Source organism: Bubalus kerabau, chromosome 4 (genome assembly GCF_029407905.1).
Source record: "Bubalus kerabau isolate K-KA32 ecotype Philippines breed swamp buffalo chromosome 4, PCC_UOA_SB_1v2, whole genome shotgun sequence".
Classification (NCBI taxonomy): Eukaryota; Metazoa; Chordata; class Mammalia; order Artiodactyla; family Bovidae; genus Bubalus; species Bubalus kerabau.
The window spans coordinates 109,435,949-109,460,670 of NC_073627.1; the positions used below are offsets into that span (position 1 = coordinate 109,435,949).

Below are 24,722 nucleotides of genomic sequence, written 5' to 3' on the forward strand. Positions count from 1 at the left end.
TGTATAATTCCATTTATTTATTGTATGATTCTATTTATATGGCATTCTGAAAAAAACAAAACTACAAAGGCAGAATATAGATTAATGACTTTCAGGGGCTAAAAACAGAGGGAGGGGATGACTACAAAGAGGCATGGGGAAATAAATATTTGAAATAAATATATGGAACTTATCTCTTGATTTAAAATTCATAGAGATACACACAAAAAAGGGAATTTTATAGCATATATTTAATTTTAAAATGTATGCACATACACATGCACCCATACCAACACACTATGAAGAAGAGCACTTATTAAGAAAGAAGGCCTTAGAAAAAAAAAAAAGAATGATAATGACCACCGACTCTGCAACACTCATTCACTGAAATGGACAGATAAGGTCACTGACTATTAATAAATACACATAAATCACTATTTAGTGTGATGAAATCTGGTTATAATCCTGGGTACAGATTCTCATTTAAAAGTCTCACAACTTACTTTGAGCATCTTAACAGAGGGGAAAACAGCACTCTATGTCAGATATGTCACCAATAACTCTACATGGCATGTGTTGTGCATAGCTCACCATGGGTAAACAGCCAATCTTGTCTTTCAAAGACCTCAAACATTTCTATGTGAAGCACTTCTACTCACCACAGTTATTGCTTCAAGCCTAGATTAGGGAATGTATCTGAAGTAAGTCCTTTGAAATATGTAGAAAAACAAACTCTTATATTTGGACACTTTCTTCCTACTGGCATCATCGTCATAATACCTTGGAGGGCAGAACTGAGAGAAGAGTTTAGATTCCTCACTTTATGGGCCTGCCGGATGGCAACTGCGCCTCTGTTCCCCAGGCCTTCAAAATACCTTGAACTTGCATTATGTCCAGCAGCTTAGAAATCTCTCTCATGTATATCATATCTGGGCTGAGCAGGAAGTTATCACCCCATGGTATAATAAAGAATATATCTGGTCTTTGTCCTTCTTTCCTAGCACAGAGCTTCAAAACCTCTTGGAATTTCCTCAGTGATAGTCACTGTTATTCTCATGAAGTAACTCATGGTGGGTCCCTAGATAGCTTCAGAATGATGGCTGGTCATCAATAAGAATAATCTTCAGATTAGACAACTGGGACTCTGGGTCAGCCTGACTGCTGGGGTAGGAGCAGGTTGGTGACTGCATTCAGTAATGTAGTTGATGTTTTAATCAAACATGCCTATGTAATGGGATCTCAATAAAAACCCTGGACAACAAGGCTCAGTGGAGCTTCTCCGTTGGTGAACACATTGATATGTCAGGAGGGCACCAGGCCTGGATTCCACAAGGAGAAGGCATAGAAGCTCTGGGATAGGACTAGCCCTTTGTGCAACCTTTATCACAAAACTATAAGCATCAGTATAGCCCTTTTCTGAGTTCTGCAAGTCATTCTAGTGGATTATCTACTGAAAAGTGCCAAGGGAACCCACACATTTGTATTTGTCTGGTCAGAAATGCAGGCCGCTTGGGGTCCCACTTGAGGTTGGCATCTAAAGTGAGGGCAAGCTCCTGCAGGACTGAGCCTTAGCTGGCGGAGTCTGACACTAACTCTGCATGCTGAGCATCAGAATTGCACTGTGGTACACCCAGCGGGGGGTGAGACAGAATACACCCTCATATGAAAAGTGAGGAAACTGAAGTCCAAGCCCTTTTCATCATTCCTCCAACAGCACAATGATCCTGTATTTGGCTGAAAAGAATGCCTCCACCAAATACGTCAGGGAGAAGTTTGTATCTTTTCAACATACTTTAAATTGAGGATTCAAAGTTTTAATAGAGGGGCAGTAAAGAAGTGATTAGAAGTGCAAGTTTAAGGGTCCCAGACCCCAAGTTTGAATACTGGCTTTGACACTTGCATGATCTTGGAAGTTGCTTACCTATTCTAGATCTTACTTTTCTCATCTGTAAAATGGAAATAACAATATTTACATCAAGGAGCTGTAGGAGGATGAAATGCAACGATGTATGTAAAGGGTCTGATACAGTGTCAGGCATACAGCTGGTCTTTAATAAATGGTGGCTCCTATTACGATCCCTGCCATCAAGTATGGTTTAAGACTTAACCGTTAAACTCTAAACAAACAAACAAAAAATTTGATTGCATTGAAATGATGTGGAGTCCAGACAGAGGAGGTCATCTTATGTTTTGGGGGTAGAACAAAGGGAATCAGAGCCTGATGGCTATTTTTTGCAATATTCCCATACCTTGTTAGGGTCCAACTTGGTTTTGTCCACAGGAGCAGAGTCTTTTATCACTTCCACAAATTCTGCACCAAAACATTGACTATAAAATGCCTAGGCAAGAGAAACCAACAGATTATAAAGGTTATTTTAACATGCTGCAACTCTTTGTCTCTAGAAGCGGAATAAGTTTGGAATGAGTGTATGGTAGAAGGTGCTCTCTGAATTATTTAATGTCCTTCCGAGCTAATGAGGCAAGTTCAGCATTTCCTGAGACAAAAATAAAAATAAAAGGAAGTCCAGCATTTGCAAACTGATCTATATTTCCATATAAAATGTATGCTTGACATCTAATTCAACAGCATCATCTATTTCCAGAAGATGCTCTGGGGCATAGAACTATTTACTTCTCGCCTTTTGTACCCTAGGAATGTGGAGGTCACGAGGCTTCCCACAGTGTGACAAACCGCAGTCACAGGAAGGTAAAATATAGGCTTCTAGTTCTAAACTGGAAACATATTAGGAAACCAAGTGGCCTGGGGTCAACTGCTAGTTCCTCTCATGAGCTGAAAAACTTTGCGCAAGTCACCCATTCACTTTGAACCATGGCTTCGTTGGGTCAAGTAAGGATTAAAGTCTCTTGTCTCTTTTGGCATGGATGGATAGTATCGATATAAGGAGCAATTTGACAACAAAAGTGTTTTTAAGTTTGATAGTCATGAAAGGACATAAATTCAAAGCAATAGCAAGAAAGCAAAAAGTGAACTTCCAGTTAATTGTCATCAGCATTTCAGGGGACCCAGTTATTCAGCTTGAGATGATTTTGCTCAGGGGGCACCCCATGACTTTCCTCCTGAGTTCTTAGTGCCTGGCCCTTTCCATGTCTGTTTCTTTCTTTCTCACTTTTCTCTAGGTTGTTTCTCCCTTTCTCCAGCTTTTTCTCCAAGAACATGCTGCTCTCTTCTGCTACATTCTGGATCAAATGTAAACAGCAGGTTGGACTGCGGCTGCCAGAACATGGGATTAGGTGCTGATTCTGATTATCCAGAGAGGGGTGCTCCTTGGATCAAGAGGAAGAGTTCACTGTGCCCAGGACACAGTGGGCCCACAGTCGAGCATCTCTTAATCATAAGTCGGAATGTTGCTTGGTAACACCAAAAAGATGACCACAGAATTTTCTAGGGGAAATTTGATAATTTTGCCAGATGACTTTAAAGTCAAGATGATAAACTCCAAGCTGAAAAACTATTACTGAAATTTGGAAAGGTTTACAAGAAAGCACATGACATTGACTTGGATATTCTTGAAAATATTCACCATGTAAATTTACAAACTTTGAAGAGTATGGAGCTTCCCAGCTGGCACTAGTGGTAAAGGACCTGCCTCCCAACGCAAGAGACTCAAGAGACTCGAGTTCGATCCCTGGGTTAGGAAGATCTACTGGAGGAGGCTATACACTCCAGTATTCTTGCCTGGAGAATCCCACGGACAGAGGAGCCTGGTGGGCTACAGTCCAAGAAGTTGCAAAGAGTCAGATGTGACTAAGAGTTAGCATGCACACAGGCATCCTTACCTTACTTTGTCTCATGATTTCACCTAGTATCTTGCTTTTATACAGGCAATGTGGGAAACTTTATATATGGATCAATGATGAATGTATGACTCTTAGTTTTGTTGTAATGACCCATTACAACTTGCTTTTTGTAAAGTATACAATGTTAATCACCCAGAATCACTTGTCTTACCTCTAGTCTGTGAGAGATCTCAGGAAGCTTGGTAATTGCAGGCTCTTTGTAAACGAATTCCTTCTCATCCAAATCCCCAAATTTGGACCCATAGAAACCAACTCGGAAGTAGGTTCCAAACATCCTCTTATGACCCTGATGGACAAAATAAGAAAACCTCTCCTTAGTTTTGTAATTCATGAGGATCCATTGGGTTGCAAAGGGCAGGAGTCTTTTATTGTTGGGTTACAAGGCATTTTATTCCTATGGGAAATACAAACAATTAACACCTTAAAAAAAATTGATGTTTATAGAACAAACTTGGGAATTAATAACAACAACAAAAAAAACCCACGAAAGATTTCTAGGATTTCTTTTAAGTGAATTTAAGAGATTTTCACATTCCTGGTTGCAAAGTAATTCAACTGCCTTCTTTCACAGTTTGAATGCCAGTCCTCTATTTCCAGCCCTTTTCCATTTGATAGGAGAGAGCTACAGTACTGATGTCCGTCAGGTCAGTCACTCCCTAGAGAGGAAGAAGGGCTCAGCATCTCCGAGACAGAGTCACCTGCTATCAGACCATTGGACTTGTTAGTCAGGATCCTTAGCTACCTTGCTAATGATGCTGTCAAAGGCCTTCTGCAGCTTTTCATGGGTGGAGGTCAGCTTCCGGAAGTCTCGATGAGCTTCCAGGATGGGGATGACCAGCTTGTAGACTTCATTAACCGTCTCGTACAGTCCTCCCTTGGAAAGAGGAGGAAAAAAATTGAAGAGAATTTAATCCACTGGGCACTAGGGAATGGATTTATTATTGGCATCATAATATCTTACAGTGCAGGAATAAACTCTTGAGTATATTTGGGATGGTTGTAGCATTCAAACTGAACTAGACACATGCTAAGTGGTCCTATCTGATAATGTTAAGTTGGAAAAAGGGGTTTTCTGGGAAAAAAATAGGACAGAAGAATGGCAGCAGGGACTAAGAACAATTTAGGAAGACAATCTTGGGCATCATATAGCCAGATGGGGGTCCCCATATATGCAGATGTTCACTGAATGCCTGAAAATACTTAGGAGTCTAACTAGCTGGTTTTCTTGAATTTTAGGAAAAACAAAGTATCCTGGATGTTATCTGGATTCTGAAAAGGAAAGCTGAAAAACAGAAGATAATTAAAACAACAATTAAAATACATAGGCTGTAGGTGGAAACTCGGAAATGAAAAGTAGAGAAGAATGAAAAATATTAGGATGAAAACAAATTGGATGAGCTAAATTGAGTGAAGTATTAAATATTTACCTGGCTTAAAATTTGAGGGAGTAGGGAAATTATGAAAATGAACAACAGACTTTCTTTCCTGACCTGAAACTCAGTAACTTAATCTATACATTTTTTTCCCCTTTAATTTGGAGTATTTAGACCCAGACTGGGCTTCCCAGGTGGCTCAGTGGTGAAGAAGAATCTTCAATGCAGGAGACATAGGTTCAATCCGTGGGTCGGGAAGATCCCTTGGAAGATGGAATGGCAATCCACTCCAATATTCTTGCCTGGGAAATCCCATGGACAGCAGAGCCTGGAGGGCTACAGTCCATGGGGTCTCAAAAGAGTTGGACATGACTGAACAACAACAACAGACCCAGATTAGGTTAGTGAGGGGAGTGTCTGTGGTTTCCACTCCTACATTTCTCTGAGCTGTCTGTGGTCTGTGACAATCCTGAGGATTACTCAGCTGTCAGGAAAACTCTTGTCTATTATTTTTCTCTTCTCCCAGAGGCTCCACCCCAGGAGTTCTCTCAAGGACAGTAAATGAGAGAATGAGAACATGCCTTCTGATTTATCGTGTAAGCCCGGGCAAGTCATTTCACCTTGCTGTGGCTTAGTTTCCACCTCTATTAAATGGAAATAATACTGTGAAACTGCTGCCCAGCTAATGAGCATGTAGTGAAAGCCAGAATATTGCAGTGATGAAAGGCTTTCTCACCTCCCTGAGAGCTGAGCCAATTCACATACATCAAAGTCCTCCAGCCCCTCCCGTGCCCTGTGCATCCCTGCACATGGTGTCGTCATGAAGTGGGACTGACCGGCTGGGCACTAAAACCCACACACAGGGCGCACACCGAAGTTCAGGCTGACTGCGGTGACCCAGAGGGCGGTGTGTACTGACCGTGCTGAAGAGCTCGGCCGCCTGCTCCAGTAGGCCCACCAGGCCACTCTCCGTGAAGTACCGGCCGGAGCACACCCCATCCTCATCAGGCGACAGGGTGTCATCAGAGACGGCAGACTCCTCCAGTACGTTGGAAGAAATATTCTGTAAGAGAACGCAGTATGAGCCTGGAGAATTGGGGAACCCGACTAACAAGGCACAACAGGAGTCCATAGTAGGGATGAGGAAGCCATCACTCCAACGGCTGCACCTTGTATGATTGTAAAAGGTCTGTAATTCCATCTAGAACAGCCTCTGGCTGCCACTCATTTTGAAAGAACACATAGAACCACTGACCTTCAAAACTCAAGATTTTTTTTCTTTTTAACCATTGGCAGATACAGAAAGGGCACTTACCTCAACGTAACAACAGCTGAGTTGCTTTAGAGAAAGGATCCTTAGGGATATTCAGCAGGGATTGCGGTTTTTAAAATCAACTTTTTAAAAAGTTAATTAGACTCCTTGTTTCACCAGCTGAGTGAAACTCTTAAGTACTTGCTACTACTACTGACTTGGCTCGTAGGTGTACAGTCATAATATCACATGACAATTGCAAATGAGAAGGCCTTCTTTATGGGAATCTTTATGACAATGCAGCAGTTACTGGTTTTTTTCTCTCCCCTCAAACATTTTGTTCCTTTCTATACACTTTTATTTTTACATAAACCATAAAGCTGAAAGTCTGTCATAGAGAATGCAGTGATCAGGGCCAGGGCTAGGGTGAGCAAGGTGAAAACCCCAGGTCATACATTTAGGAAACACTCACTCTCAGGGTTCTGTAAGATATGACCTGGAACACGCTGGACCCTGAGAGTGAGTGCTTCCTTAAATTCTACACTTCACATGCCTTGCTCACCTCACCCCAGTTCTGGCTCTGGCAGGGACTCTCATACTTTTGACAGGCCAAGAATCATTTCCTTCAGTCTGTCTCACGGATATAGAAAAAATGCACATGGCGCATTAAAAAAACTGGAAACCTTTGTAGCTTAGGGCTGGCAAACAGGTAGCACACATACTATTTCTTCATATGTCTAGACTTATAGCAGACAGAACTAATTAATTTAGTACTCTTTTTCCTGAAGCTTTTTTCAAAATTTCTCTCAGTATGGTACTCCAATCAACCACTATCAATTGACCAGGGTTGACTACTGAAGTAAAATCTGTCTGCCTCTTGTTGGCCTGGCTAGCATGATCGAGTGACTTATCCTGAGCGTCAATGAAGAGAGAGTTGTTCCAGTCCTGTGTCTTCTTATAAGGTAGTTTTTGGAATACAGGAGACTCTCAGAACCTCTTGTGACAGTCTTTTCTATGATGTTTCTGAACTAGAAATAACAGAAGGTCCAAGAGATTTTGTTGAAAAAATCTAATGACCCAAGAAATGAATACCATTAGTACTGGATGCAATTGTCCACGTGTAGAATATAGTTGCAGTTATGCAGTCTTATTAGCCAGAGAAGGCAATGGCACCCCACTCCAGTACTCTTGCCTGGAAAATCCCATGGACGGAGGAGCTTGGTAGGCTGCAGTCCATGGGGTCGCTAAGAGTCGGATACGACTGAGAGACTTCACTTTCACTTTTCACTTTCATGCATTGGAGAAGGCAATGGCAACCCACTCCAGTGTTCTTGCCTGGAGAATCCCAGGGATGGGGGAGCCTGGTGGGCTGCCGTCTATGGGGTCACACAGAGTCAGACACGACTGAAGCGACTTAGCAGCAGCAGCAGTCTTATTAGCCATAGTCTGAGGAAAAAGATTCTGGGCAGATTTTTCTGGCTTCAGAATAAGGGAGGTAAAAGTAACATCAGTATCTAAGAATGTAGACATATCTACATTTGTGGAATAAATACTGCACTCTGGGGCACAGATTCAACGATCTCAGCTCCTTGGAATTCAGTGGCCTCAGGGTTATTTTCCTTGCATAGATTTATTTATCTCCAGTTTATAATTCCTTTCCAAAATTTCAATTTTACTGGAGCAGAACACAGTTGAAAACTAAAGCACACAGCATTTAAGAAATCAACACTGGACATCTGTTGTTAATGCTGCCCAAAATTCCTTCATCCTTCTATAAAGTAAAGCCTCCAGGGAAACCATCCATAACTCCAGGTGTGGACCTCAACTCTGGTCCAGCCGATCATAGCATTCCATATCTCCGGCCACTATGATTGGTTCAGAGATGAGCACATGACCTGGTCAGAACCAACAGATGCACTGAGACTGTCTCTGCAACTTCTGGAAATAAAGGCATTTCTCTATTCTCCTGGACTTGAACCTAGGGAGATGTAAACAAATATTTGTCAATGAGTGTGGGAAGCCCGTGAAGAAAGAAGCTGAGCTGACGTAACAGAAAGCACAGACTGGAAGTGAGGATGACACTGAGGTCTGATGACATTGTTTGGGCCCCTAGGTCCAGTTTGGCAGGTGCTACTCCGGACTCATCTCATCTTATTTAAGCTGATAAATTCCATTTCTACCTTAGGTCAGTCTGGGTTAGGTTTTCTGCCATGTGCAAGCACACATTTCCTAAAAGATTTGCTATGTCTCATTCAAGAGAAAGGAGACTTGGTTCATAAGCATCAGCATAATTTGGCTTCTCTTCTCACCATGTTCTGTGTGTTGAAGACCTCATTCTTCACAATTCCTTCCCCTTCCCCTTCCCCTTCCTTGTCTTTCTGAACATTCCATGGCCCCCAAGCTGGGTCACATGATAAATACTCACAGTTTCTTGTACCTCTTTATTACAGCAGTTATCATAATTGTAATTGAATAAAAAATGGAAGAATTAGCTATATGATCTCACTCTCTGGCTGGAATGTAAAGTTCGTGAGGACAAAATAAATGCTCAATAAATATCACCTAAAAGAATGAATGAGTGAATAAAGATCTATGAAAAAGTAGAGCTATATGCCCCCACATAGAGACAACATGGGAGTTTTTCTGTTGTTTCTAGAATAACTATTCTACTCACCTTGGTATGACTTTCTATAAGCAATAGAATTCTAGGTGAAATAAGAATTGCAAGGCTTACTAAACATGAAACAATAATTAAATGCCATTAATATTTAAGTGACAAATATAAAATAAAATACAGTAAGTGGGAAAAAGGCATTAAAGTTTATAAGTAATAGTTTAGTTAATGAAACAAGACAAAAGGATGATATACTTCCACATTACGTGGTAAGCCCAAAGATTTCTGGGAACTGCAAGAGTAGTACTTATATTTTTCCTTGCTAATATCAAATGGTCAAAATTAATTTGGCAAAAAAAAATATATATCTAAAATTGGTTTTTATACCTTTCTTCATTATTGTATGATTCAAAATCAGGTGTGATATTTTTATGCTTTTGGGGTAAGAATTAAATTTTTGGCTTTTTATAATGAACATTTCTGAATTGAGAATAAAATTTATTTGCTGAGAATGAAATGACAAATAGTATTGGTATTGAAGACCATAAGAAAGGAGGAATTAATAATATGAGGCAATACCCAGATGGCCTGGTGAACAGTATTCAGGAAATCAGAAACTCCTGGCTCTGCCAACAGCAGTTTTTGTGTCTTACTTTCTAAGCCTGGGAAAGCTACTTTGAATTATCTCCTCTTTCTGGTTCACACAGCATCGCAAAACTGAGTTGAAGAGCAACAATGAGAATAAAGCCTTTTATAAAATCAGTCCCATAAATTCAAACAGGAATAATCCAAACACTTGTAAACAACTCTGTGAGTCTGCCTTGAAAAGGGCTCTCTTTCTGTACTATATTGTTACAGGTTTCAGGGATGGTCATTTCTACGGATTAGGCCTCTAAAAGTACCCATAAAATTTTTGTTTCCTCTAAAGACTGTTTAAAGTACTCACTAAAAACAGTCCAAGTGACCACTGAGCATTGCAACCTGAGCCAACTTTCAGACCTAGCAGACAATTTCCAATTGCTAACTATGGGTAATATTCAGCTTATCCTAAGACAGTATTGATTCAGCCCTTTTTTCCTTCCCAGGTCAGTTTGGGTCTTTCTCAATTTTAGATTAGAGAGGAAGATGTTAAACAGTTGGGGAGTGTAATCAAAGGAATGGGCCTGGATGGGAATAATTTCTCCAATATTTGGAAAAAATACTTTCACATTTGTCAGTATACTGTGCCAGTTACAAGTCTTTGAGCAAGAGTTTAAATGACCTTAGCAAAGTTGCTCTCTCAATTTATCTGTGCAGCGGGAGTAATAATATCTGCTCTATTTGTCTGTTTCACTGGTTTACGGAGAAGGTCAAATGAAATCATGGATGTGAAAGTATTTAGGAATGTCAAAATGCCTATCAAATCTATATTTACTGTAAATAATAATTAAAAAAAAAAACCCAAGACGGTAAAGCTATTAGAAGAGGCAAATATAATACACTAAAGCAGGTCTTCTCAACCTTGGCAATATTGATATTTGGGGGCCAGATATTTTTTTTGTGGTGGGAGCTGTCCTATGTATTGTAGGGTGTTTAGCAGCATTCCTGGCTTATACCTATTAAATGCCACTAGTACCCACCCTCCCGCCCTCAGTTGTAACAACCAAAAATATTTTCAGAGGTTGGCAAATGCCCCCAGATGAGAGCCACTGCACCAAAGGAAAAGGTGAACCTGCCCCCACCTGAAAGCTGACGCTGCCCACGGGCAGGTAGCTGTGGTCCTCCAGCATGCTCAGATATTCGGCCACCAAAGCAGCCGCATGGACCAGGCACATGGCGGCCTCCGTGTAGCACTTCCTCTTGGTGTGTTTCTCTGCCATGTTCTGGAGCCAGGTCAGCCGCAGATCAGGAGAGGCCTGGTAACTCTTGGCAATTCTGAAGATGGGTTTCGAAAGTTTCAAAGACAACTGGTTAGTGATACTGTTTTTCTATTGGGTATGGACACTTTTTTTTCCCTTGAGAGTTTTGCCTGCACATTCAGAAAATAAGAGAAAAGGCAAACATGTATAAGTCCAACTGTTTTAATTTCATGTCTAGGGTGTGTAGGACCCTAAGAATGCTATCATTTAGTTAAAGATTTATGGGGGAAGAAAAGACCTGATAAAATGATGTCTATTTGAATGGAGCACTAGTAACTTTTCCTCCTTTACTTTCCTTTATCTCAAAATAATAACAGAAGACAAAAAGTACTACCCTTCTTATGACATCCTATCAGAACAATTTTGTCTTTGTAAGTAGTTTCTCCTAAAACAAGGATTACAAAGCAAAAATTTAAACTACAGAGTAAAATATGATTTCTAAATGAAACTTACATGCATGTCTGAATGTAAGTGGAAAAAATTTCAGATATAATTCACGTAACATTTGATGGTTCTTTTCTCTCATTCTATGGTAAGTAGAAAATAATGTTAAAAATATATACCTCCCTTCAAATCAGGGAACTGTTTCCGAAAACATGTACATGAATCAACACCCTCCAAATGATGATTTTCTACCAATTTCTAAGTATAGTTCTGGATGTCAGCCAAATCAGTGTAGCAACATTTCCTATGATAATTATATTCATAAAAACTCCATAGTGGCAAACCCTTGATATTTAAGTAACACACTTTTGATTTTATCAGAAAAGTTCACCTGTACATGAGATCCATAAGCATCTCAGGATCTTCCTGAAATTCCCTCATTTTCACTGTGTCATATAAGATGCTATTCAGATTGCAGAGAAGTTCTTCCACCTGGAAGAAAAAAAAGTGTATACCCCAAACAACCTTAGCATTGTAGTCCATGGTAACAAAAAGTTAGGACTGCACTGAGAGTCCAAGGGGCAGTCATGAGCAGGCTTTGCTAAGATAGGAGAGATCACAGGTGGAGGGAAGCCTAGACTGGATCCTCTTTGACCTTCATCTTTGCAGGTCCAGGCACTGCCACGGCCTATACGTGAGTTGGCCTTTGACATCCATGTATTAGTCCTGAATCCTTATACTATCTTCCCTCTCCAGTACTTTTTTGGTGAAATTAGTTTCAGTTCTTTGTAACATGTAAGCCTTCAACTGTACTCTGGACATCAGGGCTTTTTATAACAACGAGGGGGCAGCTTAGGACCTCAGCTTAGGTTCCATATAATGCATATGACAATATTTTGCATAATTATCTGTATCATATGACATAATTATATTTCATAAAAGTTATATAATATATAAAATATGTTATATATCTTATACACACATATATATGTATGTTTGTGTGTGTGTGTATATATATATATATATATATATGTATATGTATGTATGTACACACACACAGAGGTACACACACACAGAGGTCTGATCCCAGACCCACGTATGAGACAAAGCATGCTCTTCGGTCTACCTGCATGGGAAAAGGAGTGGTCTGCATGGCTGTGTCCTCTTCTGCGTAGGCCAAAATTGTCCTCAAGGATCTTCTCAGGTATTCCTCATTAAAGTCTTGTGCTTTTCCCACCAAAGATGCCAGAGACATGGTTACTTGCATCTTTACTCTTGCAAAGTTCTGAGTCAGGGAAAAAATGGTGGAACAAACAAGACGCAGTCAGCTAGGAGATAATTGGAGGAGGTAGAGCCAGACAACAATAACTGTCTAGTGTTTCCTTTACCCAAGCTCAATCATTTCCTTTTTTCCCAATGAAATGTGAGCCATACTTTGCTCATGATTCATATTGTTGTTTAAATGGTTTAAATGGGTATTGCTCTGACATAAATCTGTCAGCTCCCTTTAAATTTTCATTGAGCACTGGGCCAGCTCTGTGTAGTAACGCCGAAAGGTTCCTACACAGCTGGGTTACAGAATGTCTCCTTTCGTGCCAAGATTCCTCTTCTTGGAACTTTATTTAAACTTCAAAGAGGAGCAGAATCTACATGGGCGAGATTTCTGAGATTTCTGGACTCTGGGTAGGCAGTGACATTCTGTTTCTCCTTTCCTTCTAGGCTCATGGAAAAATATGGTGATTCCAAGGGGCTCTGATAAATGTCCTACAGTCTTTTCAATAGCTATACCTAATACATTCTGAGGACCCTGCCTTTTTTCCATGGACCAAATTATCTTTGAATATAGTTGAACATGCTCATTAACATGACCACAAATGTAAACTGCAAAACAGCACACCAAAATCTAGATCAACTAGGACTGTGCTGTAATAAGGCTGAATTCCAAAGGCTACTAAGCTTCAGTGAACACTTAGGCATAGATGAGAGTGATCATTTCAAATTCTCTTCCACGGGTCATTCTGGCACCAGTCAATCAGAATGTGGAAACAACAGAAGCTCTTCCAAAGTCCTAATTCTGTTGTATTTTTCACCCACAGATGACAACCTTGAATCTACACATAGCCATTCATTTCTTATGGAAACACACTGATGGAAAACACTGCTTTCATCAGTCTTAGTAATTTACTTCCAGATGGAAATTCAGAAAGAAGCTGCTATCCATCTACATGTCCAGTTGTTCCCTTCACACAGGGCAGAAGTCAGCTGCAACAGTGCACACTTTTCCTCTACCAGCGCTTTGCACTGACTCTTGATCCCAGGTCCCCTTGAGCACTCACGCTGGTGGCTCCAAAGCTGAACCTCATGAGGAGGTAGAGAGTGGCGCAGGCTTGGCCGCGGGTGATGTCCACGCTGCTGCTGCAGTGATGCAGCACTCGCTGACACAGGTCTGCACACTGCTCCACTTCCTCCTCAAACAGCAGGTCGCCGAACTAGGAGAGACGCAGCGGCATTAGACACCACTTGGCACATTCATACCCTTTCTGGGCCAGATGCCTGTTGAGATATGTAAATGTCTGCTTGGACAAGCAAAGCCCAGGAGAGTTAATGCACTGCTTCATAAAGATAATGAGTTACTTGAGTCAGAAGATGAACTAAAGCAATGGAGTTGACTTGATCTCATTAGGAACTGCTTACAAAGAGCAAGGCTATATAATTATCTGCATGGTTAGCCAGGCTGCATTCCCTGGTGAAGTCACAGCTCTGAAGGAATTATTCCATGTTTCCCTGGAAATTATTGGTGACTAAGAGCAAATGATCCCGACAGGTGAGAGCAGAGAGAGTCCACTTTATTTCGGCTGTGCCTCATGGCTTGTGGGATCTTAAGTTTCCCAACCAGGGATCGAAATACTGAAAATGCAGAGTCTTAACCACTGGACCACCAGGGAAGCCCCAGGAGTCCACTTTCTAAATGTAAAAGATACCAGGTAGAGGTCAACAACCAAGATTTTCAATAAAGGGATTGGGGGCGGGGGGTGTGGAGCACAGAAATCTGCAATACACCATTTTACTTTAGGAAAATCTATATTCTTCAGGCTATGAGAAATTTATTTTTAAACTTTCTGGCATTTTATGATGTGACATTTTGTAAGACTCACTAATGGGAGTCATGCAGAGGAACCAAATCTCATTCACGTAAAACATTAATGAAAAAAAGGTGAAAAACAAATCTGCTCAATTGATTTCCACTCTCATGTCTTCAGTGAGTGGGCCCACATTTCTTATGTGAGAGGCACTGGTGAGTCTCACAGAATCAGCGTATCTGCTTCCTTCCTAACGAGACTTAAGACTTTTACCTCAGTGTCACTTAACACAATGGTGGTCTGCGGGTTTTCATGCACCTGAAGCAAGAATGTGAAGCTAGACTGATGAGAATCTTAACTCTTAATAAAAAGTAAGAGAATAAGCATCCCGTGTTTACCTTGGCAATGAGAGCACGGAGTGTTGCAAAGCAGTGAGTTAGGTATGTGGTGCTCTGATCACAGCTCAGAGAATTCACAAGGACCCTTAGCACGCCTCCCAGAAGGCTGTCTTTACAGTCCAGAGCCGAGCTCGCCTGGAGGAAGAGAAGAACAGCATCGATGAATCCCTGTGCTATGCCCGTGAACTGAGAGGGGAAGACAAAAGTAGGTACTTTTGGCAATTAGCACAGTGACGCTGACATTTCATCTCTTGGTCTATGATCTTAAGGGTTTGAGAAAGTACCCTGCATATAGGCCATCACCAGGAGTGCTGAAGCCCTATTTCCACATGACTTTATTCCAAAACTCCCAACTGATTTGGGATTTACACCTTATTCCAGGCTGCTAACTCAAGCTATAAAGCACACCTTCCCCTCATCCTGGGTAAGCTTTTGGAAAGGTCTTTTTCCTTGTATACAAGGCACAGCTTTCCTCGTGGGCCTCCCAGGGGCTGCCTGTGGCAGTGGACGTTCCTAAATAGAAGCTTATTTATCACCTGCAGCAGGACTAATACCACCAATGTCAATAACAATTTTCAACTGCCTTTGAAAACTGCAAGTACATTTTGAGCACAGATGTTAAGAAGACAGCACTCAAAGCAGTATTGTATAAAGATATAATTTTTCCTTTGGTCATGTATGGATGTGCGAGTTGGACTGTGAAGAAGGCTGAGCGCTGAAGAACTGATGCTTTTGAACTGTGGTGTTGGAGAAGACTCTTGAGAGTCCCTTGGACTGCAAGGAGATCCAACCAGTCCATTCTGAAGGAGATCAGCCTTGGGATTTCTTTGGAGGGAATGATGCTAAAGCTGAAACTCCAGTACTTTGGCCACCTCATGTGAAGAGTTGACTCATTGGAAAAGACTCTGATGCTGGGAGGGATTGGGGGCAGGAGGAGAAGGGGATGACAGAGGATGAGATGGCTGGATGGCATCACTGACTTGATGGACGTGAGTCTGAGTGAACTCTGGGAGTTGGTGATGGACAGAGAGGCCTGGCGTGCTGCGATTAATGGGGTCGCAAAGAGTCAGACACGACTGAGCGACTGATCTGATCTATCAAAGATACCATATACTTTTTGTCTTTATTTTTATACAATAATTACATTTTAAGAGACAAAAGTTGGATTACTAAGGTTCAACTGTGTTTTGATGATATTTCCTTTTCTGGCCCTAGAAACAATACTGGATCCAGTCTAATAAATGATTTTTCATTGGAAACATGTACGGACTCATTTTTGAGGTTAAACTAAAAATGTTATCACCTAGATGTCTTGAGAATTTCTGGAAACATTCACTTAGAAGATGAAATTAGTATGGTGAACTATATTACTGTAAAGTTCACAGTGATATAATACTTTTCTACAGCAGGGTTGGCAAATTCGTGGTACAGATTATTTTTCTTCATTAATTTGTGTCCAAAACAGACATCATTAATCACACTTTGCACTCTTTTTACTTCATCCAGTCATAATCTTAGCTCCCATACAGACATCAACCATAATTCAAAGGCGGTTGACCTAGCAAAAAATGAAACAAACACGAAAACCTACCTACCACAACTATTATAGGTATTGAATTATAAGCCCACCACTCACATTATAATCTTTGCATACGCTCAAGTAGATTTAACTATGAGGGTCAGTCTGTCAAGCACCTAAGTCTTTCCAAGTGAACATCAAGTCAATGAATCCAGAAGAATGTTCTGTTTGAGTATTTCTGGAATTTCTAAGGCGGATGCTATTGTAAGTAGCTTTCACTACTGTAAATAGTCTTGCACTGTCACTTCCTTTATCTGGCTTCCCTTGTGGCTCCGCTGGTAAAGAATCCACCTACAATGCGGGAGACCTGGGTTTGATCCCTGGGTCAGGACGATTCCCTGGAGAAGGAAAAGGCTATCCACTCCAGCATTCTGGCCTGGAGAATTCCAAGGACTGCACAGTCCATGGGGTCACAAAGAGTCGGACGCAACTGAGTGACTCACTTTCATTGTAATAGTAAACTTCCTGACTTCATTAAACAAAAAGCATTTTCTATCATGCCTATTTTTCACAATTTTCTATACAGGATTCTTATTAAATTCCAGTGGACATATTCATGTTGAACAGATCAGGTGTTTGTTGTCCTCACCTGGATAATGTTTTCCTGCATATCAAGGATGATTAAATTTGCTTCTGTAGCCAGATTGCCACTGATCAAGGCTTCTTGATCTAACTCTGCCTTTGTTCTAAGAAACAAAAAGAGGTCAAATTAAAGTGCACATCAAATCTGGTCATCTCCTGATGATGGTAATCCACATGCCAAGTGTAAAGAAATCTTCTGAAGAGTCAATCTAGGAGTGAAAACAAAGCAGCTGGTCACTGGCAACTTGTGTAATTGGAGCCTGGTTAAAAGATTTTCTAGGTAGAGGCTCCAGGCCATTCTCATCCCCACTATTATGAAGAATGATGACAATCATAAAAATAACAAATGGGTAGAAAAGCAATTATTGGTTATTACTAGCAATTAGGCCAGCCAATCAGATTGTTGCTTAAAGCTTGAGGGTCATTCTTGCATTTCACCTGTGAGAATCATCTCCCAACCTGAGCCAAGAAGCCCCTGCAACAAGCTAGAGGAAGCGAGACTGGGTTTGATGTGAATTTGGCTAATCACAATGCTGCTGGATTAGGAAAGGATGATGTTTCAGAAGTGGTCAGGGAAGAATCAGTGTCTTGACTTTCCAAAGACTGCTTTGGGGTTGCACAGTCAAGTAAGGGCCTTTTGCATTATCCTTTTCCAATGGGAAGCAAGGCTGCATTCCTGTCGGGCACACCATCTAACTTCCTGCTGGATGTCAGTGGTTATTACCCACTAGGGAATGGGAAATTACCTAGTGCTGCTTTTCTATTAGGTTCTTTTTTTACGGAATCAGAGCATTTTATGTATTAATTCATCCATTCTCATAAATTTCAAGTGAAGCTAGAAAGAGAGATTTCATATCTTCAAATTTAGTGGCCAGGAAAGGGAAGTGTGAAGAACTGACTTTCTCAAGATGTCCCAGTGCTAAAGTGTTGCCATAGGGGCTGAGGCATCCTGATAGAAGCTCAAAAGTCTTGGTCCAAGATCATCCCTTGGCTGTGCTCGAGTCCCTTCACCCAATGATGGGGGCGTTGCTGTTGCTTATGTTCCATCGAGGACTCAGAATTAACACTTTCTATGTTTTAAATGTTTTCATGCCTAGAATAGGCTCTGTGGTCCCAAGCTGCTCTATATTTTTTCCTCATTCTCCAAATGACAATATTTATGTAAAATAAGTGAAACAGAAAAGCTTCTTTTTATTAATTCACTGGTAGGTTTAGATTTAGAGCAAAGCTATTTAACAGAAACATAATGGGGGGTTACTTGTGTCGTTTTATATTTTGTAGTAGCCACACAGGTGAAATTAATGTTAATATTTTTATTTAACCCAATATATCAAAAATATTGCTGATGTGTAATCACAATAAAATTTATTAACGAGATATTTTACATTCTTTTATCTGTGCTAAGTTCAAAATCTGATATGTATATTTTCACCTACTGTACTACCACGGCTACTGTACTAGACAGTGCAGATCTAGCGTGACCTAATCTGGGTTTTTTTTTTCCCCCAATTTTTCAATTGTGGCAAAATACACACAACATAAAATCTACCACCTTAACCATTTTTAAGTGTACAGTTAAGTGGCCCCAAGTATACTCATATTGTACAACTATCATCACCACTACTATGGATTTAAAAAGCCTATCAGCTATTTCTTGAAAACAATGGTTCTCAAATCTGACTTCACAAGAATCAAATGGGGCTTTCACCACATACTGTTTTCTGAGTAACATTGCTGGAGATCCTAAATTAACTGGCCTGTGGTACATCTGAGCACTGGGGGCTATTAAAGCTCCCCAGGCAATTTTAATGTACAGCTGGGTTGAAAATGACTGCTCTAAAAGAAACAGAGACAAAATCACTGAATAGTGATCTAAAAGAAGGTGAAAGACACCGCTGCTATAATTACAAAAGTTTTCCAAAACAGCTAACTTGCATGGTTACAATTTACTACGGTTTCTCTTTTAAAAAATCACCCATGAAGATGATCAGAAGTGAATCATTACCTCTGGTAACAAGCAGCCCAAAATGCAGCTCAGGGCTGACTTGACCTGGAGGGGTTTGGTGTGACCTGTGTGGAAAGCCTCAGTACTGTGTTGTTTCTGAGACAAAAGGGGAAGATTTCCCCAAACATCCACTTACACAGCCCAGGCAATCATGCTTTCTGTTCAGCTCTTCTTTTAATCTCATGGAGTAGATGGCCTAACTGCCTAAGCAGTTCTGTGTTAATTAACTACATGCAATAGTTCTTTAATTTGTGTGTATGGTTGTGGTATTCAATGCCTAAATGAAAACTTACAGACTCTCAGAATCAATAGTTTATAAATCAGTTCAGGGAACTTAGAACAAGCACAAAATACCCAAAGCAAATGGATATGATTCCTAAGAGCAACAACTGGGCTATACAAGTAACACATATAATTAAAATATTTATCTCCTTAATGTTTTAAAATAAACTTGACTTCCAAAAGTCCCATAAATGAACCAGAATGATCCATTCTTGTGATAACAACAAAGATAGCAACATATTTATTTATAAAAAAACACTGCTACTCAAGCCCACCTCATCCCCCACCCCTCCTTATAACGGATGTTTTATATACCATGGGGATACCCTGAGTATGCCTTGTCAAGTGTATGCATGTGGGGAGGGGCTGTCTTAAGCCATATAATGTTTTGGCAGTGAACCCCAGGATTCATTAAGCTACCTCTTGCTAAGAGGAACAGCAGATACTAATATGTGCTATCTATTCAAACAATTTCGTTTTAGCCCTCATAGGTCCAAATTGTTGTGTATATTGCAATATGGAGATAGCATATATTGCAATCCAAGCAGGTTTTTCTTCTTTTACTCTAGCATTATTTTCTGATAATAATATATCATAATACACATTCATTGTAAGAAATACAGAAAAGTATAAAAAGGAAAACATCCTTCACAAACATTCTCAACACAAAGAAAATCATGGCTAATGTTTTGGTAAATTTCCTTCCAGTCTTTAAAAAATATATCTACTATGTGTAGAGATTTAAAATTATACTCTTAAAACAAATGTCTACTCTGCTTTGTTCACTTAACATTGAATCAAAAGCATTTCCCATATCATTAAAATGATTTGAAAACATTTAAATGCCAACCTAATATTTCATTATCTATTTCCCTATTAGCATTTAGAATGTTTCAATTTTGTGTGGGTCTTCCCTGGTGGCTTAGCAATAAAGAATCTGCCTGCCAATGCAGGCACACTGAGACTTGGGAGACACAAGAGACTCAGGTTTGATCCCTGGCTCAGGAAGATCCCCTAGAGAAGGAAATAGCAACCCCCTGCAGTATTCTTGCCTGGGAAATCCCATGGACGGAGGAACCTGGCAGGCTACAGTCCATGCAGTTGCAAAGAGTTGAACAAGACTTAGTGACTAAACAACAATTAAAAAAAAATTTTATGTAATGCTGACATAACTATCCCTGAATATACATCTTTGTACACATTTCTGGAGTGGAAATATGGATTGAAATGATGTGGTCCTGGGTACCCTGTCCTGACTCATCAGCAGTTTTTGTTAAGCTAGCTGAGATTGCTAAACATTAGTTTTCTTTAAATGCTTATTAATGTGATAAATGTTTAAGAGCTGGAAATCATAACTCTTTATATCATTGATTATCCTGGAACCCTGGATGAACTAAATGCATACAGATAATGATGTTTCACTTTCTTACCCTTGGAAGGATGTAGTTGTTTCAGTAACACAAGTAGCCTGGGAAAAATCATTTTGAACTTTAGGTAAAAGTGGCACAAAGTTGCTGAGTGACTTACTTATCTAGCTTCTCATTAGCTTGCCGCCAATGTGTCTGCTCTTTCCTCCATCTCAAATTTTCATTTAGGCCTGGAAATCGGTCATTCCCTAGGAGTTAAGAAATGCACAACAGGAATTTGATTAGCAGTAGTAGCAAGATAGCCAGAAGTTCTGTAACAAGCTCAACTGAGGGGACTCAGTGCTGTTTCTCCAGATAATTAGAATCCATGCTGGGGCTGGTGGGAGGCCAAACTCATAACCAAGTCTGGGATGGGTTAGTCTGCTCTTTGATTGACAGGCTAGACCTCAGAAGCCTTTCTGGAGTGTTGGCAAGCACATCTCCCATGGACACAGGGTTTCAGTGAAATCACGGTTTCTCCCCATATTATTTATTTATGAAGAGTGCTGGTGTTGAAAAAGGGTGCTCAACCACCCCTGAGAAGCTCAGCTCCTTCCAAGTTCCCTGCCACCGTGTCCCATTGAAGAGCAGGAACCATCACTTTGTTTTCCTTGAGCACAATGGATAAGGCTAATATGCTCTAAAGAGAAGAACTCAGCCTTTTGGAGATCACTCTCAGACTGTGGGGTAGGACCCTCTAAGACCACTGCAGGAGGGGACTGGACCTATTCTAGTAAACCCTGCATGACTTGGGGAAATGATCTTGGAACCAGAACTATCAGTAGGACTATCTACATAGACTCTTCAAATATCCCAGGGAGAAATGAGGGAGACACCATTCATCATCCCACGACTCATATTCTTGGATGGGATCTTCTACCACCAGTAAGTTTTAAACAGAAGATGCCATCTGAGGACATTTTCAGGGCTCCTGTGATCTCAGGAAAGGAGCTTTCCCTTAGAGGAATGTGGCCAACATCACATACATCGTGCGCCGAATCCCAGAATCTGCTTGTCTCTATTACCACACGTGTTAAGAAAGTGATGGTGTCTACTCATCATGTGGGGAGGACTCTCCTTCCCACAAAGGGTACCAAACTCTGCTGACAGAGAGCAGGGAAAGGCTGACCCAACACACCTGGAGTCCGGCAGCGCCGCATCATCTCCCCTCGGGCCCCTTCCCCACGGAGCAAAGCCTCTTCCAGCCTGGCCTTGACATCCCTTGACTTCTGCAGAACTTGGGTACTGACTTTGTCAGAACTCTGTTTTCCCTGGACAGGACAGAGGCAGGAGGACATTAAGTTTGGGGAGCTCTCTGTTCACGGGGAGAATCCTAAAGACAGAACACCCATGGTGACATCAGCCAGTTTGGACATATGCTACAAAGACACCCTGTTCTGGGGGATCCTCTGGCTGAAATTCTGTCAATGGGAATGACATTCTCTCTGAAGAAGACAGAGATCCTTTCCCGGTGGAATTATCATATCTAGATAGGATACAGATATGCAAATAGGTTATAGACTTTAATACAGAAATAAGACAAAATTAAGGATGCTGCCATTGCCCAAACAGAGGGGGAACAGTGACAAGACAGAACTTGAGAGATACCTTGTATTCAAAACATGAGACACAGATGAAAAGGAGATCTAAAATCCTGTTTAGCTGCATGGATGGCAGGTCGGCGATCCACTTCCTAAGGAGGGTCTGGTCAGCATTTTTCATGATCCACAGGAAGCAGATCATGAGGTTTCGGGTCGTGTCAGCATTCAGCATGTTGTACTGCTTGTACGGCTGGAAAGAGGCAGATTGGGAGATGGATGCAAGGGAAGAGGTTGAGCAGCAGACATAACGAAAGGAATGCTGATTTCTTAATACACAGTGTCTGTACTTCTTCCTGGGCTGGGGTCTGTTTAGGGGAACTCTGCCTTCTCCTGGCAGTGGAAGCTGTATTCTTTGAGCTGGGCTGCTGGGAAAAGGGGCTGGTCCGGGGCAGTATTCTAACCAGGCTTTCAGCCACATAATTGTGGACACCCTCTGTTCAGGAGCCGGAGAAGGCAATGGCACCCCACTCCAGTAGTCTTGCCTGGAAAATCCCATGGACGGAGGAGCCTGGTAGGCTGCAGTCTATGGGGTCACTAAGAGTCCAACACAACTGAGCGACTTCACTTTCACTTTTCACTTTCATGCATTGGAGAAGGAAATGGCAACCCACTCCAGTGTTCTTGCCTGGAAAATCCCAGGGACGGGGGAGGCTGGTGGGCTGCCGTCTACGGGGTCTCACAGAGTCGGACAAGACTGAAGCGATGCAGCAGCAGCAGTCTGTTTCAGGAGCAGTGTGGTCTGGTGGTCTGCCCTGGACCTTGACCATGCCCTCCCCCTACCCAATCTCAGTAATCCACAAGGGCTTCCAAGCTGCTAAAATCAAGTATATCTCCTTCACACCGGAAACTGCAGGGTTGGATTTATAGCAGATAACTACCCTGGCTTGGTTCCCAAAATACCCTAACTATTCAAGATTTAGCTTCTTTGTCAGAGTCCAAAGTATAAGGGTCATGAACTGCTCAGCAAATGAATCAAATACATAATTCAGTGGAGTCCTTTAGAACAGTGCTTCAACCACAATTTATGTTTTCCTGGGGACAGGGTGTGGGGGCTCAGGCTATTTGCTCTCATGCTTTGGCCACAAGTGTTCATTTTAGAGCGCTGAGCACACTCTCTGTCACTCATCCAAACAACACAAAGGACAACATGTGATTCACGTGGCGTAGCTAATATCCAACCGAATGGAGGAGTGAAGCTGCAGAGAGGTGTTAGTTCATACGTGAGGGGAATGGTAGGTTTGAATGCGGAGGATAGGGCTTACGAAGTTACTTTAACATTAGTTTTTCTGAGTATGACCACAAGAAGTAATATTTTTAAATGTATTATAACTTCATAGGAAATATCTTCTAAGAGGTGAACCTTGGACTTTTGAGTTTCTGTTGGAGACAAACAAGAATGTAAAAGGCACATACCACCTGAAGCAGCCAATTTTGGTAAGACAGATATTAGAAAGGTAGAGGAGGTCAGAAAGTACATCATATTTGTTCAGCTGTAGGATGAGTAATGTCAACTCTCCATGTCTTTTCTTTTCCCCCCCCGGCCTTCAACTCTTATGGGTGTGTGTTGGGGGGGGGGGGGCGCGGGAATTGGGGAGTGCTAGAGGGAAGAGAAGGCAGTCACTCAGCAAAGCAGAATTATAGGTTGAGAGGCTGTCTTCCCAGGAAAGAACTGGGTTGAGTTCTTTGCAGATATGAATGTTACACTGAAATGCAAACTTAAATTAAGCAAGAGAATGCAGCTCTGTCTTGGCAAAGGGATTGTCAGAGCTCCGCAAGGAACAGAGGTAGATTCCACAGAGTGCAAGCCTCCCACCTGAGGGATCCTTGGTTTGATCTCCTTTGCAATATTTCAGATTTTCCAAGTTCATCTTTCTTGGTTTTCCAAACCTTGAACTTAACACTACTGAAATTGCCTGAATTTGTTCTGTGAGGCTCTTGCTGTTGTCAGAATCCTGTCTGGCTCTGTGTTACCTCCCCTTTGTCATTTTCCTTCTCAACTGCTAGCCTCACACAATTTCTTCCAGCATTGAGCAATAAGGCAGAAATCTCATTGCCTGCTCTATCCTGGGTTCTGGCAGGTGAATTTAGGAACACATCCATTAATAGATGGGAAAAGACTCAAAACGAAAAATAAACAGGAGAAATGTGGACCAACATACCAGGGAAGACAACATTGTTCCACTTGTCTTCAAATTAAAATTTCCAGCTATAGCCAATGCCACATTCTGATTAATTGCACTGGTCCCTTCTTGTTCTTCATCTGAGCCATTGGCACGATTTTTTCCACCTCGAGCTTCTGCAGCTGCAATCAAAATATTATTGACCTTACTACATGATCCAGCAATCATGCTTCCTAGTATTTACCCAAAGGAGTTGAAAACTGATGTCCACACAAAAATCTGCACACAGATGCTTACAGCAGCTTTATTCATAATTGCTACAACTTGGAAGTAACCTAGATGTCCTTCAA

General features: G+C 41.3%; 1 protein-coding gene across 1 annotated transcript in view; it reads right to left on the bottom strand.

Moving 5' to 3' along the window:
* DOCK8 (dedicator of cytokinesis 8) overlaps positions 1–24,722 on the bottom strand; it is a 236,012-nt gene that overhangs the window by 18,905 nt on the left and 192,385 nt on the right. Inside the window, exons 30-43 of the mRNA XM_055578247.1 lie at positions 24,412–24,554; positions 22,260–22,442; positions 21,790–21,922; positions 20,773–20,860; positions 16,966–17,062; positions 14,798–14,932; positions 13,656–13,808; positions 12,446–12,604; positions 11,711–11,811; positions 10,759–10,951; positions 6,091–6,234; positions 4,541–4,672; positions 3,950–4,084; positions 2,229–2,318 (exon numbers count right to left, since the gene is read on the bottom strand). Of these exons, the coding sequence (XP_055434222.1) occupies positions 2,229–2,318; positions 3,950–4,084; positions 4,541–4,672; positions 6,091–6,234; positions 10,759–10,951; positions 11,711–11,811; positions 12,446–12,604; positions 13,656–13,808; positions 14,798–14,932; positions 16,966–17,062; positions 20,773–20,860; positions 21,790–21,922; positions 22,260–22,442; positions 24,412–24,554 (1,886 nt within the window). The remainder of the gene's footprint in view (positions 1–2,228; positions 2,319–3,949; positions 4,085–4,540; positions 4,673–6,090; positions 6,235–10,758; positions 10,952–11,710; positions 11,812–12,445; positions 12,605–13,655; positions 13,809–14,797; positions 14,933–16,965; positions 17,063–20,772; positions 20,861–21,789; positions 21,923–22,259; positions 22,443–24,411; positions 24,555–24,722) is intronic.